Here is an 18998-nt window from a genome sequence, read left to right as displayed (position 1 = left end):
TAGGAGTGATTTAAAATGGAATGACCATATAAAATTAATCGCGGGTAAAGCGGATGCCAGACTGAGATTCATTGGAAGAATCCTAAGGAAATTCAGTCCGAAAACAAAAGAAGGAGTTTACAGTACACTTGTTCGCCCACTGCTTGAATATTACTCACAGGTGTGGGATCCGTACCAGGTGGGGTTGACAGAAGAGATAGAGAAGATCCGACGGAGAGCAGCGCGCTTCGTTACAGGATCATTTAGTAATCGCGAAAGCGTTACGGAGATGATAGATAAACTCCAGTGGAAGACTCTGCAGGAGAGACGCTCAGTAGCTCGGTACGGTCTTTTGTTGAAGTTTCGAGAACATACCTTCACCGACGAGTCAAGCAGTATATTGCTCCCTCCTACGTATATCTGGCGAAGAGACCATGAGGATAAAATCAGAGAGATTAGAGCCCACACAGAAGCATACCGACAATCTTTCTTTCCACGAGCAATACGAGACTGGAATAGGAGGGAGAACCGATAGAGGTACTCAAAGTACCCTCCGCCACACACCGTCGGGTGGCTTGTGGAGTACGCATGTAGATGTAGATCGCGATACAGTCATCCATTAAACTTACAAAACATCTTTATTAATGCTTGCTCTACTACACAATTCGTGAATAGCTATTTACAACAAAATTAGGGTATGGATAAGTGATTGATAAATGTCGCCACTACAAACTACTTATAACGTGCTTATACTATACCAATAGAAAAGGAAAATGTAACATCAAACAAATATCCACATATCATCTATGCAGTGTTTCTAGATAGTTAGGTCACACATATGTAACTGGTTGAACTTCACATTTAATACTAATGCGCACTCTTTCTGAGTGACAAAAACACTGCAGCCGACGTCGGAAGAGGAATCTTCGCATGAACCAGTGCTCTGAAAAAGGATTTCTGTTATGTCTTGTTTATGGTACACAAGAATAGCAGATGATTCACGCCTCCTTCTTCATTCCGTAAATCACACGATGGGGCTTCCTTCAGTCCTGTTCGGAAGAGATGGGTTGGGAATTTGCCATGATTTAAGCGCATGCACGTAATCGTTCTTATGAATCGTCTGCTCCTTTTCCAATCAGTAAACCAAGGGGACAAAGCTATTCTAGGTTGCATCTGGCCGCATTGTATTCCTTTTGATATCTTGGTCGAATCCGATCGAATCTGTCAGTCGTTTCTAGCTTTTACATGGACTAAGCTCAGAATTTCTTGATAAGGAAGTCTCTCATTTACGATATCATGCAAGTTCATCGCTGATTTCGCTGAGATGTCTACTATTTTTTTTTTATGAAAAATGCTCTGTGCCACGGCATCAACAAGAAATTTGTGACTACTCCTGCTTACTTTTTAATAATCCCTATAATAATAAGCCACACATATTTGTTCCATTTTGGATTTATAAGGTTCTTGAGTACTCTTACGGAATTGGTTAGTATCACCAAATTGCTTCGTGTGCGTGTGCGAGATCTGCCGTATTTTGCTGCATTCCTAACTGCGACGGCCTCCTTGTAATGTTTTGTTGACTCCTTTGGTAGAGAAACAGGGCTTGATAATTTTTTGTAGTGTTGTATAATGCGCCACCTACTTTATTGCCGTCGATGGTCTTCGATCCATACGTATAAATCTTTCACAAATTCAGGAAAACGGTGTTGAGCAAAATGTCGATTTCAGTCAAAAAATTTGGAAATATTTTGTACTGTACGATATTGTCAGAGGTTAGAACATGTTCTCGTTACTAGGCGAATGAGGCTAGGAATTCTGTTAAAATATCGTATTTCTGTATTTTATTTTCATACAAGGCCCTCTATTCAAGAGATTTCATAATCAGTGGCTTTCATCTTCATGAATGTTATTAATTAATGAGCACATCTATACTTAGTGTGATTTTATCCAAAAATTTAAGTAGTGAGTAATTTGGTACATGAAAACTCAGGAAAATAACAAACACTGCCTTTTTTTAAAATTGAACAAGCACTTCTTACATAACTTTTGCAAGTGTTACATTTGATATCAGTTGAGTTTCATTCTTTACAGCAGTTGTCAGATCCTCTAAGTTGTTTTATTGACTTTAGACTTTAAATAATCTCCTAAAAATTCTGTTGCTGAGAAGTCTGGGGAACAAAGAGGCCATTCAGTGTCACCAAACGACGGAATCACATGACTGGGAAATGTCTGTTGCAACAACTTCCTTGTTGACTTTCGTGACTTGCTGAACAGTCTTGCTGAAAGAACATGTTTCGAAAATTGGTTTTCCGACACTGTAAATAAGAAACAAAAAGCATCCCACTGCATCTCTCTGTAACGATGCCTAATGACAGTTACAGTAACACCATTTTCTATTTCAAATAAATATGGGACTATTACCTACGATATTGCTCTATTTGAAAGGCCTTCAAGAAACTCAATTTTTTTTCACGTACATGCTGTCACATTCCGTTTTATGAGCCATTTACCAAAGTTCCGATTGGCTACATTGAATCTAGTCATAGTGTTGCATAGCGCCAAACGACTTTCGAAATCAACTGGTTTCAGCTCGTGAGATACCTGCACTTTGTAACAAAACACGTTCAGATTTTGCCTCAGGATGTTGCTCACTGTTTTTCTGTTGACACTAGTTTTGTTGTGACAGCCCTCTGGCAGATTTGTTTTGGCTGTTTGTGACTGCACCTCTCACCCTTTCAACGGTTTCTTCATTGTGTACAGCTTCGTGTACTCATACGCTTAGCATCAGTTGCACTGCCACTGGTTCTATGAGATACACTGTATTCGTGAATGACATGCACACCCACCTAACCTAGTACGAAACCTTCTTAGATCAGGGATAACTAATTGCTAGCAAAATAAAATTCGCTGATGTGTATTTTCCCTTTCCGCGCTACAAATATTGGTATTTACGTTAGCGGGAAAAATACACAAAAAGAAACAAACTAGTACCACTGAAATTTCTAATTTTCTATGTAAAGGTATTCGCTCGGTTCCCTCGTTTTTCCACTGTTTTGTACAAATTCATTTTCTCGTCAATTATATTCATTTTTGTGACATTATTCAACTTAAAAATGTTCAAATGTGTGCAAATTCCTACAGGACCAAACTACTGGGGGTCATCGCTCCTTAGACTTACACGCTAAGAACACACCCATGTCCGAGAGTGGAGTCGAACCTCCGGCGGGAGGGGCCGAGCTACTCCACTTAATTTGCATATCAAACGCTTAGATTCTCTTCTTTTCCGGCTTTCCTACCGACCATTATTTTCGTCCATACAATGACGTGACCCAGACGCACATTCTCAGAAATCTAGGTCTAACGCATCGTTTCCAGTTATGCTGTTAAGTTTGTCTCTGATCTAGTTTCTGCTACTCATCAGTACTTTTGTGTTTCTTTGGGTTATTCCATATCCATACTTTGTGCTTGGTAGACTTTTCATTTCATTCAGAAGGTGCTGTAATTCTTCCTCACTCTCACAGATGATGGCAAGTTGTCAGTGAGTCATTATATAACCAAACTTTTGCTCTTCAAATTTAAGTGCATTTCCTAATCTCCCTTCTATATCCTTCAATATTTCTGCGAAATACAGTTTCAACAGTAAGCGGAAGGGAAAGACTACACCCTACCTTAGGCCCTTTTTAATCAGAACCCTTTCTCTTGATCTGCCACTGTCATTGTGCCTTCTTGGTTCTTGTACGTAAGAACATTAATAGTCGTTCCATAGAGCATTTACCTACATTCCTAATATGGGCTTAAGCCTTCCGGTGAGAAGATTCATCAAAAATCCTCGAATCTCTCCGCCTTTCCCCCTCCCCTTCACAGCATACCTTTGCGGTGGCCCATGTCAGACCGAGAGACAACAGCAACCCAGTCCATACAGCTGGAAACGTTTTTTCTGCTGTATGACGTTTTTACTCTTGACATGTGAAGAGCTCAGTGCTTAGAGCAACAAAATGTGACTTGCGAGTTTAACTTGCCCCAGTAGTATCAATCAACGCTACAATAAGCGAGCATAGTGTAAGAACAGAGTAGTACCTTGTACAGTAGACAGAATGTCAATAATCAGACCCTCCGAGTTCGTTCAGCTACACAGTTGGGCATAAAATGCAGTGCACAAATAATTATGGACAGTGGAAGAGTAAGAGACACTGAGAAACGTATCTCACCCCAAAATTAAATTCCAAAAATACCCAGACAAAGCCGACACCCTACTTAATATTAACAGACGAAACAAGAAAGACAAAAGTCACAATGGACCCAACGATCTATACATTCTTCAGCATACAGAACATCGTAGCAGTAAAGCAATGAAACACAACAGAAACGACAATGGGTACTGATTTCTCAGGATCTATGCACCCAAACCGCGTGAAAATGTAATAACATGTCAGTTCTAGTATAATATATTTGTCCAATGATTACCCGTTTAACATCTGCATTTCTTCTTGGTGTAGCAATTTTAATGGCCAGTAGTGTATGTAGGACAATCGTACAAGGAAGTGCAATTCTCAGGTGGGACGTCCGCGTGATAATGCTGGTTTCGTTGCAGGGCAACGTGAAGGGCATGTTCGGCTTCATCGACGAGAGCGGCACTCTCAAACGCGTCTCGTACTCCGCGAGCAACGGCACGGGCTTCCAGACGAATGACCGCGCCTCCGCAGCCACCCACGCAGCCTCGGCTGGGCAGCAGCCGCCGCTGACGCAGGCTGCGCACCCGTTGACGTCACGAGTCGTCAGGCCGTCGCTGCGACAGTTCGGCCTGCGCAACGCGCTGGAGCCCACGCCGGCGCCGCGGCCGGGGGTCATACAGGTACGGCGACTCAGCAGCTGCCGCTTCACCCACAGGGCGACTAGAAACAAATGCCCGATATTCTTGCAGCAGAGAGTACTGGTCAATACGAGAAAAAGAAGTCCTGCAAACACAGATCCACAATATTAAGTTATGCAATTTATGTTGCTGTAGATTACATTAGTTAAAGAAATACAACAACCAGGCACTTTTACAAATAGCTTTATTTTTGTCAAGACGCGTTTCGACCTTTCACCCGTCTACAATTGGCGTAATACAGTACATACAGCGTGTTTCTAAAGTAGTAGTAGTATGTTATTCTGCTTCACTGCAGGTCTTGTCGTGGGTTAAGCCTCTTCCACTTCTGTCTGTCCATAGCTTGTCTTTTCATTTCTGAATATTTGTTTCCTTTTATATTGTCCAGCATTTGATATCTTCTTTTTCCTTTTCTCCTTTTTCCCTCCACCATTCCTTCTATTCCTTCCTTCAATAAACAGTCCCTCCTCAAACAATATCCAATCCAGTTCCGTTTTCTCTCTCTGATGACTTTCAGTATGTTTCTTTCTTCTTCAACTCTTCTTAATACTTCTTCATTCCTTACTCGGTCTTCCCATTTCACTTTTTCCATTCTTCTCCAAATCCACATCTCTAGTGCCTCCAATCTTCTCTCATCTTCCTTCCTCAACGTCCAGGTCTCCACACCATATAGTTCAACGCTCCTGATGTAACATTTGCCACGTCTTTTCTCAGATCTTTCTTTAGTGGTACACAAAGTAATTTCTGTCTCCTCTTGAATCCTTCTGCCATTTCAATTCTTTTCCTAATTTCTGTTGAGCAATACATATCATCCCTTATTACACTTCCCAAGTAACTGAAGTTATTCACTTGCTCTATTTCCTCTCCCCCCATGAACCATGGATCTTTCCGCTCGTGGGGAGGCTTGTGTGCCTCAGCGATACAGATGGCCGTACCGTAGGTGCAACCACAACGGAGGGGTATCTGTTGAGAGGCCAGATAAACGTGTGGTTCCTGAAGAGGGGCAGCAGCCTTTTCAGTAGTTGCAGGGGCAACAGTCTGGATGATTGACTGATCTGGCCTTGTAACAATAACCAAACAGCCTTGCTGTGCTGGTACTGCGAACGGCTGAAAGCAAGGGGAAACTACAGCCGTAATTTTTCCCGAGGGCATGCAGCTTTACTGTATGGTTAAATGATGATGGCGTCCTCTTGGGTAAAATATTCCGGAGGTAAAATAGTCCCCCATTCGGATCTCCGGGCGGGGACTACTCAAGTGGACGTTGTTATCAGGAGAAAGAAAACTGGCGTTCTGCGGATCGGAGCGTGGAATGTCAGATCCCTTAATCGAGCAGGTAGGATAGAAAATTTAAAAAAGGAAATGGATAGGTTAAAGTTAGATATAGTGGGAATTAGTGAAGTTCGGTTGCAGGAGGAACAAGACTTTTGGTCAGGCGAATGCAGGGTTATAAATACAAAATCAAATAGGGGTAATGCAGGAGTAGGTTTAACAATGAATAAAAAATAGGAGTGCGGGTCAGCTACTACAAACAGCATAGTGAACGCATTATTGTGGCCGAGATACATACGAAGCTCACGCCTACTACAGTAGTACAATTTTATATGCCAACTAGCTCTGCAGATGATGAAGAAATTGATGAAATGTATGATGAGATAAAAGAAATTATTCAGGTAGTCAAGGGAGACGAAAATTTAATAGTCACGGGTGACTGGAATTCGAGTGTAGGAAAAGGGAGAGAAGGAAACATAGTAGGTGAATATGGATTTGGCCGGCCGCGGTGGTCTAGCGGTTCTAGGCGCGCAGTCCGGAACCGTGCGACTGTTACGGTCGCAGGTTCGAATCCTGCCTCGGGCATGGATATGTGTGATGTCCTTAGGTTAGTTAGGTTTGAGTAGTTCCAAGTTCTAGGGGACTGATGACTACAGATGTTAAGTCCCGTAGTGCTCAGAGCCATCTGAACCATTTTGAATATGGATTGGGGGTAAGAATTGAAAGAGGAAGCCGTCTGTTAGAATTTTGCACGGAGCATAACTTAATCATAGCTAACACTTGCTTCAAGAATCATAAAAGAAGCTTGTATACATGGAAGAATCCCGGAGTTACTAAAAGGTATCAGATAGATTACATAATGGTAAGACAGAGATTTAGGAACCAGGTTTTAAATTGTAAGACATTTTCAGGGGCAGATGCGGACTCTGACCACAATCTATTGGTTATGAACTGCAGATTAAAATTGAAGAAACTGCAAACAGGTGGGAATTTAAGGAGATGGGGCCTGGATAAACTGACTAAACCAGAGGTTGTGCAGAGTATCAGGGTGACCATAAGGGAACAATTGACAGCAATGGGGGAAAGAAGTACAGTAGAAGAAGAATGGGTAGCTCTGAAGGATGAAGTAGTGAAGGCAGCAGAAGATCAAGTAGGTAAAAAGATGAGGGCTAGTAGAAACCCTTGGGTAACAGAAGAAATATTGAATTTAATTGATGAAAAGAGGAAACATAAAAACGCAGTAAATGAAGCAGGCAAAAAGGAATACAAACGTCTCAAAAATGATATCGACAGAAAGTGCAAAATGGTTAAGCAGGGATGTCTAGAGGACAAATGTAAGAATGTAGAGGCTTACCACACTAGGGTTAAGATAGATACTGCTTACAGGAAAATTAAAGAGACCTTTGGAGAAAAGAGAAACACTTGTATGAATATCAAGAGCTCAGATGGAAACCCAGTCCTAACCAAAGAAGGGAAAGCAGAAAGGTGGAGGGAGTATATAGAGGGTCTATACAACGGCGATGTAATTGAGGACAATATTATAGAAATGGAAGAGAATGTAGATGAAGATGAAATGGGATATGCGATACTGTGTGAAGAGTTTCACAGAGCGCTGAAAGACCTTAGCCGAAACAAGGCCCCGAGAGTAGACAACATTCCATTAGAACTACTGACGGCCTTGGGAGAGCCAGTCCTAACAAAACTCTACCATCTGGCGAGTAAGATGTATGAGACAGGCGACGTACCGTCAGACTTCAAGAAGAATATAATAATTCCAATCCCAAAGAAAGCAGGTGTTGACAGATATGAAAATTACCGAACTATCAGTTTAATAAGTCACAGATGCAAAATACTAATGCGAATTCTTTACAGACGAATGGAAAAATTGGTAGAAGACGACCTCGGGGAAGATCAGTTTGGATTCCGCAGAAATATTGGAACACGTGAGACAATACTGACCTTACGACTTATGTTAGGAGAAACATTAAGGAAAGGCAAACCTACGTTTCTAGCATTTGTAGACTTAGAGAAAGCTTTTGACAATGTTGCCTGGAATACTCTCTTTCAAATTCCAAATCTGGCGGGGGTAAAATACAGGGAGCGAAAGGCTATTTACAATTTGTACAGAAACCAGATGGCAGTTATAAGAGTAGAGGGAGATTAAAGGGAAGCAGTGGTTGGGAAGGGAGTGAGACAGGGTTGTAGCCAATCTCCGATGTTATTCATTCTGTATATTGAGCCAGCAGTAAGGAAACAAAAGAAAAATTCGGAGTAGGTATTAAAATCCATGGAGAAGAACTAAAAACTTTTAGGTTCGCCGATGACATTGTAATTCTGTCAGAGACAGCAAAGGACTTGGAAGAGCAGTTGAACGGAATGGACAGTGTCTTGAAAGGAGGATATAAGATGAACATCAACAAAAGCAAAACGAGGGTAATGGAATGTATTCGAGTTAAGTCGGGTGATGCTGAGGGAATTAGATTAGGAAATGAGACACTAAACGTAGTAAAGGAGTTTTGCTCTTTGGGGAGCAAAATAACTGATGATGGTCGAAGTAGAGAATATATAAAAGGTAGACTGGCAATGGCAAGGAAAATGTTTCTGAAGAAGAGAAATTTGTTGACATCGAGTATAGATTTAAGTGTCAGGAAGTCGTTTCTGAAAGTATTTGTATGGAGTGTAGCCATGTATGGAAGTGAAACATGGACAATAAATAGTTTGGACAGGAAGAGAATAGACGCTTTCGAAATGTGGTGCTACAGAAGAATGCTGAAAATTAGAGTGGTAGATCACATATCTAATGAGGAGGTATTGAATAGAATTGGGGAGAAGAGGAGTTTGTGGCACAACTTGACGAGAAGAAGGAACCGGTTGTTAGGACATATTCTGCGGCATCATGGGATCACAAATTTAGCATTGGAGATCAGCGTGGAGGGTAACAATCGTAGAGGGAGACCAAGACATGAATATACTAAGCAGATTCAGAAGGATGTAGGTTGCAGTAGGTACTGGGAGATGAAGAAGCTTGAACAGGATAGGGTAGCATGGAGAGCTGCATTAAACCAGACTCAGGACTGTAGACCACGACAATAACAACATGCTCTAACATTTGTTCCATTTCTTTTGCACTCTCTGCCATCACAACCATGTTGTCTCCAACTCTTATACACTTCACTCTCCGACCCCCTATACAAGCTCCTCTCCTTCCATCAAAACTTTCACGAATAATTTCCTCGTGATATATATTGAACAGTGTTGGTGATATACAACAGCCTTGTCTTACACCTCTTCCCAGTTCTATTTCTTTACTCATCACACCTATTCTTCCTCCTGCTCTCTGGTTCAAATATAAATGTTTAACTAGCCGTCTATTACTCTAGGCAACTCCATGTTTCCTTAGGGTTTCCTTCAGTTTGTCCCATTGACACAGTCAAAAGCCTTTTCAAGATCAATGAACACAACATACACCTTCCTTTTCTTCTCCATGTACCTCTCCAATATCGCTCTCAGCAGCGCAATGGCATCTCTAGTTCCGATATCTCTAAAACGAAAGTAAAAATGAGAGGGCTGATAAAGTGAGTCACAACAAACAAGTTTAACTTAGCAACCTATAACCATTTCCCTTAGCGTTCGGCGCTAGGTGTCATTTAACAGCATCGCGCATCGCTAGGACCGTAGGCATACAACCCGCCATCCGAGTCGAAATGGTAGCAGGTATTCCGGCTGAGACCAAACCATACAGTTTCCTCCAGCATTTGCTAGGACACGAAATAGATGCCTTGGCAGTGAAAATACTGGTTTCATATGATGTCGCAAAGAGGACGGTACCTGTGAACGCTGCAGATTGTGGTTCGCTCTGTGTCAATGTGTCAACAAATCGGGACACTGTTGTATTTGGTACTGTGCGGAGCGGACGGTAAACGGGAACAAAGGGCACACATGCACAGTGCTTACGGGACTACAGATGGAAATGCTCTCATTGCTCAATGATTCTACGTTCGGAGGTTTCCAAATCACCGAGTGTCATATCCACGCACGTTCACTGCCAGCCACAGGCTCCAAGGCACTTGAGGTGAGTTACCCGATCACAAGGTATCGTAATAGTGCATGTGCATTTAAGGACTACAGTGAAACCCGATGGTTTCATTTTGTGATGAAGGTGCGAAGGCCGGATGGATGCTATCGTCAATGAACAGTTATTACACCAGAGTTTGAAGAGCAGGATTTAGCCTTGCTGTAAAATACATCAAGAAGATCGCAAGGTGTTGTTCGGAAGCCGCCCGAAGTGGTCGAGCGGTTCTAGGCGCTTCAGTCTATGTTCTAGGGGACTGATGGCCTCCCATAGTGCTCAGAGCCATTTGAAACATTTGTTGTTCGGGAACTGGGTGTAAGCGAGACTGCGGTCTTGCGTTTTTGGAATGAAAGTGACTTGCACTCTTGCCTCATTTACAAAGTTTAAGCCCTTAACCCGGAAGATTTGCCACGTCACATTGACTTCTGCCATAGTTTTTGCAGAAGTGTGCCACTCGTCCTCAATTCTTACGTCATATACTTTTTACGGATGAGGCATCCTTAACAAGGAAAAGTGCGTTCGATAGCAACATGAGCATGGGAAAATCCGTAAGCTAACTTTGTTCGTGGGCGCCAAGAGCGCATAGCCATCAACGTTGGGGCTGGTTTGGTTGCCGATAATCTGACTGGGCCAGACATGCTCTCCCTATAAACTGAACGCAAATAAATACTTAATCGTCTTAAGGGAAACTGTGCCAGAGTTACTGGAACATATTCCACTCAACGTGCAACAACGCTTGTGGTACACTTCACTCATGCGGTGCGTAATCATTTGGATGAGACATTTGGTAAGAACAGAAAAAGCGTGGTGGGCTGATGGCATGACCTGCGCGTTCTCCCAACTTGAAGCCCATTTATTTTCTTCATCTGAAGACATCTTGTATCTGTTGATCCGAAACATCTAACGAGATAAATGAAGAGCTGATGCGCGATTTATGGCAGCCTCTTATGCAATCCCCACTTTCCCAGGTGTGATTGTCCGCAGCTCGTGGTCGTGAGGTAGCGTTCTCGCTTCCCGCGCCCGGGTTCCCGGGTTCGATTCCCCGCGGAGTCAGGGATTTTCTCTGCCTCGTGATGACTGGGTGTTGTGTGATGTCCTTAGGTTAGTTAGGTTTAAGTAGTTCTAAGTTCTAGGGGACTGATGACCACAGATGTTAAGTCCCATAGTGCTCAGAGCCATTTGAACCATTTTGAACCAGGTGTGATTGAAACGGGGCAACCTTCACTAAGGCTTCGTTCCATTCGCGCATTCAAACAGGAGGGTGTAATTTCGAGCAGTTTTGTAGCTGTTTATAAATGAAGGTCATGAAACGTCAACCTCTTTTACCTTGATGTCACAAAGAAATTGACAACGTTGCCCTGCAGACCTGCTATAAGCATGGCGAGTTTGTATGTCTACCTTTCCGGCGGTGCGCGTTATTGTTGAATAACACCTGGCGCCGAACGATAAGGGATGCGTACATGGGTTACTATGTGAAAGTTACTCGTAATGAACCCTCTGTGAACTCTATCATTTTTACACTCATTTTGGAAACACCCTGTACGTACCGGGTGTCGATCCTAAGAATCGTCGGGTGCATTTTATCTCGTGTTTCAATGCATATTTAAAGTTTAGTTGTTGCTGTGTGGAATCAGGAGGAGGAGGGGGAGATTAGTGTTTAATGTCTCGTCGACAGCGAGGTCATTAGAGACAGAGCGCAAGCTGGGATTAAGGAAGGATGGGGAAGAAAAGCGGCCGTGCCCTTTCAAAGGAACCATCCCGGCATTTGCCTGTAAGTGATTAAGGGAAATCGCGGAAAACCTAAAGCAGGATGGCCGGAGACGGGTTTGAACCGTCGTCCTCCCGAATGCGAGTCCAGTGTGCTAACCATTGCGCCACATCCCTCGGTGTGCGGAATCAGCCCTAACAATACTGCTCATGTCCGTCCCGATAGCTGAGTGGTCAGCGTGACAGATTGCCGTCCTACGGGCCCGGGTTCGATTCCCGGCTGAATCGGGGATTTTCTCCGCTCAGGGACCCGGTTTTGTGTTGTCTTCAAAAATGGTTCAAATGACTCTAAGCACTACGGGACTTAACAGCGGAGCTCATCAGTCCACTAGACATAGAACTACTTAAACCTAACTAACCTAAGGACATCACAGACATCCATGCACGAGGCAGGATTCGAACCTGCGACCGTAGCAGCCGCGTGGTTCCTGGCTGAAGCGCCTAGAACTGCTCGGACACAACGGCTAGCTGTTGTCTTCATCATCACTTCATCCCCATACCTCGCGCAGATCGGCCAATGTGGCGTCGAATGTAAAAAGACCTGCACCAAGGCGGCCTCCCGGCCAATGATGCCAAACGCTCATTTCCATTCCAATACTGCTCATCACGTCTTTCATACAACGACTAATGTCACTGTGTCAATGGAAAGCATCGGTTAATATCCAATACAAACAAAATGGTTTTTAAAGCGGAATTCTGCGTATCTGTTTGCTGGAGAGGTCATAACGCCAGGGTAGCTGAGAACGCTAGCGCGTTGCTTCCTGGACTCGGGTAGGCGCGCCGGCCACGGATCGAATCCACCCGGCGGATTAACGACGAGGGCCGGTGTGCTGGCCAGCCTGGATGAGGTTTTTAGGCTGTTTTCCACATCGCGCTGGGTGAATACTGGGTTGGTCTACATGTTCCGCCTCAGTTACACGGCTCGCAGACGTCTGAACACGTTCGCACTATTCCATGGATTATACTCCACGCAGACAGCTGGGGTACACCAATTCCGTCCCGGGGAGTACGGGGTGGCGGCAGAAAGGGCATCCGACCACCCCTTAAACATTAACATGCCAAATCCGACAAGCTATGTCTGACCCTGCGTCACTGCGGGACAAGGCTCAAGCGATAGATAGATTTGTTGGTCCCAGATTAATCCAGTGCGGTATTCAGTTTAGAGATTTGTGTATTAACAGGGACAGTAAAAATTTCTTTCGTCACGTCTTCGTTGTCCGGTTGAAACAGTCTTCTGTGCTACTCAGTCGCCTCTGGAATACTGCGTATCTTTCGTGTTCTACTGTCCCTGTTAATACATATCGCTAAACCGAATATTGGTCCACACTGTTTTGGAACTGCTAATCGAAAGGGCACGCAAAATTCTGCTGTAAAGATAATTTTTATCAAATGTTTGATTACTTTGGAAATGAGTTAATGCCTTAAAGATTTCTCCAAGTGCTCTCATTATCAGACACTGGATGAGTTAAGTCCAATCAGTGTTCGCTCTCCGCCGGCCAGGGTCGCAGGTTCAAATCCTGCTTCTGGCATGGATGTGTCTGATGTCCTTAGGTTAGTTAGGTTTAAATAGTTCTAAGTTCTAGGGGACTGATGACCTTAGAAGTTAAGTCCCATAGTGGTCAGAGCCCTTTTTTTTGCTCGCTCTCCGTTCTTCGCGCATCTCAATCTGCCGGCCGTGGTGGTCTCGCGGTTCTAGGCGCGCAGTCCGGAGCTGTGCGACTGCTACAGTCGCAGGTTCGTATCCTGCCTCGAGCATTGATGTGTGTGATGCCCTTAGGTTAGTGAGGTTTAAATAGTTCTAAGTTCTAGGGGACTAATGACCACAGCAGTTGAGTCCCATAGTGCTCAGAGCCATTTGAGCCATCTCAATCTTTATGACATCCAATCTCCTGAAACATGTGCCTTACAATGGTATTATTTTGCAGGTATATTCAGTGTTATTGAGGATACTGTCTGCAACATTTATTGCCAATAGAGCTGGTATAAAGAAGTAATAAATTTAAACGGCATGCCTGGTGATGAAGTTTTAATACACGAACAGCGAAAATGTAGTAAGCGATAAACCTTTGTGGCGGGTGCGAGAGAGAAAAAGTTTCGAAAAGATTTAAATTTATATTTTAAGGTAATTGGAAGTCGCTAAGTGCCACGATTCTCAAATACTGGATGAATGTAGTCTGGATCATTTGCGCGTTATGAGTTACGCTCCCTCAAGACATGTACACAGTTTCTTTACTACTTCACTTAGTGTGTTATATTTCTAACTTAAGATTATACCTTTTAACGAGTAAATTATGAGAGCATTTTAGAATTTTAAATTTGGTCAGTGATTGTATCAAACACTGAAAAAACATTATGTGCCTCTGGAAGCCCATAATGAAAAGCAATTTTCTTTGAGCACGGATTTTTTAAAAAAATGATAAAACATAAGAGCGTGTAAAGGGCTCTTAAGAGAACGAGAGGATATTGAAAATCTCGCGCAGCTTACCCGCACTGTTGTTTACCTGACTTTTGTAGGCCAATCAGAGGTGACTTCGGTCCTTGATCACAAGTATTCTATATCGAACGGTTCGACTTCCCCTACATCACTGCGATATTATAAACACCGTTTACACCAGTCCCTCAACCTTACCGAGACCGTTACCTATGAGCGTAATTGGATATTAGCTAGCACCGGCCCATCAATCGTGAACATTAGCGCCTAATTAAACTTTAACATGAAAAAGAATTTTCTTTAAAGACCTAGATTTTTAAACTGATTTAAATTAAATTATGTTTAGTTTTTGAAGGTTTTTATTAAATAACGCATTGACGAGTCAGTGAAACAATTGTGTCTGCTTATTTCTAACAAACTATATTTGTAGTCTGTTGAAGCAATTCTCAGTACATCGCAAGCGCCACCCATAGCTCCTCAGAGAAGAAAGCTAACCATCCACAGGAGTTATGAAATATGCAACACTGCACCAATTGTCCCCATAGTGACACCTGATTCGCCCACAACCTGCACCCACATTTAAAATCAACACGTTACACGTTAAAATGTGTGAACTACACTTACTGTTAGCAAATCACTTTCCTGCTGGACTCCTTACTTCTGAACTGTCAGAACCTGGAGGATTTTGGCTGGCAGTGCTTCGTCTCTGACCACTGGTATTAATGATAATAATAATAAAATAATAATAATAATAATAATAATGTGTACATACGAACAGAGAAATCAAAAATCGATTAGAGAAGTCTAGAAGACTGGAAACATCTACAATAAATCATGTGCATCATGAATTTTACAAGTGAGACGTAGCAACATCAAGCTAGAAACCTTAGACGCATCAGAAACTTTGGTCATGCATCGGAAAGATGAACTAAAAATATCAAGGAACTAGAGAGAAGAATTATCAAAAAAAATCCTGGGGTGCAGTAATACAGCAGAAGGCTTCAGACTGCGGAGCAGACAAGAGACCGAACAGATATGTACGAGTAACTTACAGGTAGTAAATTACATGAGAAACGTCGACTTAAATTTAATGGGAATATCAAGAGAATGCCGGACACTAGACAAACTGAACAGATCTTGGAGTACATGGAGAGCATTAAGAACATGAAGTATATCGCCGAGTTCAGAAAAGACCGGAAGGATGTTGGTACAACAGATGCAGATAAAAAACGTGGTTCCGATTTAACTTTCGCTTCTTCGGCTAGTGCAGACGGAAACTATTTATCGTATGAGTACCCAACCTTATAGGAATGGTTCAAATGGCTCTGAGCACTATGGGACTTAACATCTGTGGTCATCAGTCCCCTAGAACTTAGAACTACTTAAACCTAACTAACCTAAGGACATCACACACATCCATGCCCGAGGCAGGATTCGAACCTGCGACCGTAGCAGTCGTGCGGTTCCGAACTGAGCGCCTAGGGCCACTAGACCACCGCGTCCGGCTACAGGAATGCTGTTCAGACTAGGCGCTGTAGGATTTGCGTTGTTAGTTCTGTTAATGTTACGACTTGCCGTCAGGCGCCGGTACTGGTACGGCACCGTGTGGTTGAAGCACAAGCTTCTCTATGCATTACAGTTGCAGAAAGTAAACATGGGTCTCGGCAAAGTGAGCAGGGCTTTAGCCGTAAAGGTGCTGTCTTAAAACAACAGCAACTGCTCTTAGTCAGTAGCGACGCATTAAAGGAATAAGGGGAGGTCTTCTTTCCGCATCAGAGTGTTTGAAGAACATCTGGTGAAAACCGAATCATTGGCCGATCGTTTCAAGGTGCATGGTTGCTAGATTTGAACCCGTGTGATTACTGGCTGTAGGGTTTTCTGAAGGACGGGACATTAACGCACGTTGGAGGATGAAGATCAACACAGCGAGGAAGGTAGCCTCCTCCTCAGATGTTTCGGGCAGCAGTAGACGAATGTCTAGTTCAGTTCCACGCTGTCGTGGATGCAGACGGTAGTGACACCGAGAAACGTTTCTAACCTGGAACGTAATCGTGGCACGCAGTTAACGAATGTTACCCTCTCATGTCGAAATTAAAACGTGTTTCTTTTTAACAAATGTTACATTCCTACGTCGAAATTAAAATGTGTTTCTTTCAATGGGTTATTCGTTATTTCTCTTCCCTTGTCTTTACAAACGTTTCCACAAAGTTTCACTGTCCTACGATCACCCGTTTTTCATGCGGGTCCTGTCAGGCATCAGAAGCTTAATAACAACCATCGTGTATAAGAGAGGCAAACATTCAACCACAAAATACTCAAGTGGAATGTCAATCAAGAGGTCAAGAAATTCAAGACAGGAAGAAGTCGGAAGAAAAGAAGAAACTACGTAGTGAGAAGATGAAAGTAATTTGACGCTTGAGAAAATCTCACATCAGCTAGACTTGTCACGTGGTCCTTTATCGGCCTACACGTGTATAATGGTAACAACAATAACAATAACAGTAAGTACGCCCTACAGCAATATAGTAGCCATTATACAGTTACTGTTGTGTTGTAATGTCAATTGCCGCGCGGAGTGGCCGTGCGGTTCTAGGCGCTACAGTCTGGAACCGAGCGACCGCTAGGTCGCAGGTTCGAATCCTGCCTCGGGTATGGATGTGTGTGATGTCCTTAGATTACTTAGGTTTAATTAGTTATAAGTTATAGGCAACTGATGACCTCATAAGTTACGTCGCCTAGTGCTCAGGGCCATTTGAACCATTTTTGTAATTTCAATTAATTCGTTTATGTGTTGCGAAGCGGAATAAGAAGCAACTTGTGACTATTGCGGGGAGTACCTACAGCTCGGAGAACGCATTTTCACGAGTTATTTAGACGTACGTGATGCATATGTCTCAATTTTACAGTCGTAGAGTCGCATTACGAAGTATGAGCGTAGAGGATGGAGTGTATGAGGAAGATATTGATGAATTCGTCTCACAAGCTGTAGTAATCTCAACCACACTGTGTCACGCGTTAATGTTAGTATTTGACAACAGCGTATTCGTTGGTCACTTACGAATCAGTATCACAAACCTATGAAACAGTAATAATAGTAATGATCTTTTAAAAACACTTTAGTTTCATGGCCAAACACAGTTGAAACCTTGCCCCTCAGAAAATTACGTTTTACCCATCAGGGAGTAATTGCCCTCAGGTTAGGAATCGTCACCCTAGAGGAATTCCATTTTACCATCAGGCTCCTCATAATCTCTCTGTTTTGCAGGACATAACTAGTTGCGTGCCAATGTTATGCAAATTAAAGTTTGTTTTTCTAATAATGTCACCTACTTTTTTTTAAATATAGAATCGGTGTGGTCACTGTTCACTTTCTGTCATATAAACTTCTCCTTAATAACGGCTGTTTTGGGGATCGAGCACTAAACTAATCGGATTACAATTGCGCTTGACATTGGCGGTGCTCTTAAGAAACTAATGTGGCAAACACTGCAAGTGACGTAGCGAAGCCGTGGAAAACCAGGATGGCCAGACGGGATTTTCAAACCTGTTTCTCCATAATGTACGCTCATTCTCGTAATTTCCATGACGTCTCGCAGGATCCCACTGCTTCACTCTTGTAGTTTCATCAACACATTTACATCTTCTTGTTCTACTCTTTCTTGAAGTATCCACATACCATTCTACATCCGTTGATGGCAGTTCTCTGTATCCACCGGCGGCAGGTGTCTGTTTCATTTGTTTCTCTGCTTGTTTTCCTTAATAACCCACTAAAAACGAAGACCAGCGTTTAGCTCCCGTAGATGACGAGGTCGTTAAAGATCGAAGCACAAGCTCGCATTGGAGAAGGGTGGGGAAGGAAATTGCATGTACCCTTTCAAAGGAACCATGATGTTACTTGCAGTAAGCAATTTAGGAAAATAACGAAAAATCTAAATAAGGGTGAGCTGGCGGGGAAATGAACCGACGACCTTCCGAATAATTTCGTGTTCTCGTCAGCTCTCACAATCAGAAATTTTTGTTCTAATTCCTCAATGTACAATCTTCATAGTTTCGATTATTACGAAGTACAAATCTTGCAATAAACAGAGGATGACGCTAGAAACTTCAATAAATGTTATTAGGAACTGTGAAGGCGAAGTGGCCCGACGAAGTGCAATGCTTTCCACCCAATGTGGTAGTTGGTGTTATATTTAGGAACAGCTGGACACGCATTCTCGTGACACTGCACAACCACTAGCATTTCCCTGGGCACGTGCTGCATGCTTGGTTACAGCATGAACCATCAATAACTTCCACCAGGTTAGGACTGTCCTCAGCTCGTGGTCTTGCGGTAGCGTCCTCGCTTCCCGCGCACTGGGTTTCGGGTTCGATTCCCGGCGGGGTCAGGGATTTTCTCTGCCTGGGTGTTGTGTGTCTTTTATCATCATTTCATCATCACTGACTCGCAAGTCGCCGCAGTGGCGTCAGCTAAAAAGGACTTGCAATTGCGGCGGCCGAATACCCAGCATGGGTAGTGTATCTGCTTAGTGAGCAACAGACCCAGATTCGAATCCTGGCCGTGGTACAAATTTTAATTCGTCTCCTCAGTTGATCATAGATGTTTAATACGCGAA

General features: G+C 43.1%; 1 protein-coding gene across 2 annotated transcripts in view; it reads left to right on the top strand.

Moving 5' to 3' along the window:
- LOC126335611 (uncharacterized) overlaps positions 1 to 18998 on the top strand; it is a 117004-nt gene that overhangs the window by 37492 nt on the left and 60514 nt on the right. For both annotated transcript variants that reach the window (XM_049999064.1, XM_049999062.1), the window contains exon 3: positions 4571 to 4831. In XM_049999064.1, coding sequence (XP_049855021.1) covers positions 4571 to 4831 — 261 coding nt within the window. The remainder of the gene's footprint in view (positions 1 to 4570; positions 4832 to 18998) is intronic.

Source organism: Schistocerca gregaria, chromosome 2 (genome assembly GCF_023897955.1).
Source record: "Schistocerca gregaria isolate iqSchGreg1 chromosome 2, iqSchGreg1.2, whole genome shotgun sequence".
In the NCBI taxonomy this organism is placed as follows: domain Eukaryota; kingdom Metazoa; phylum Arthropoda; class Insecta; order Orthoptera; family Acrididae; genus Schistocerca; species Schistocerca gregaria.
This window is presented reverse-complemented; position numbering and strand designations above follow the sequence as displayed.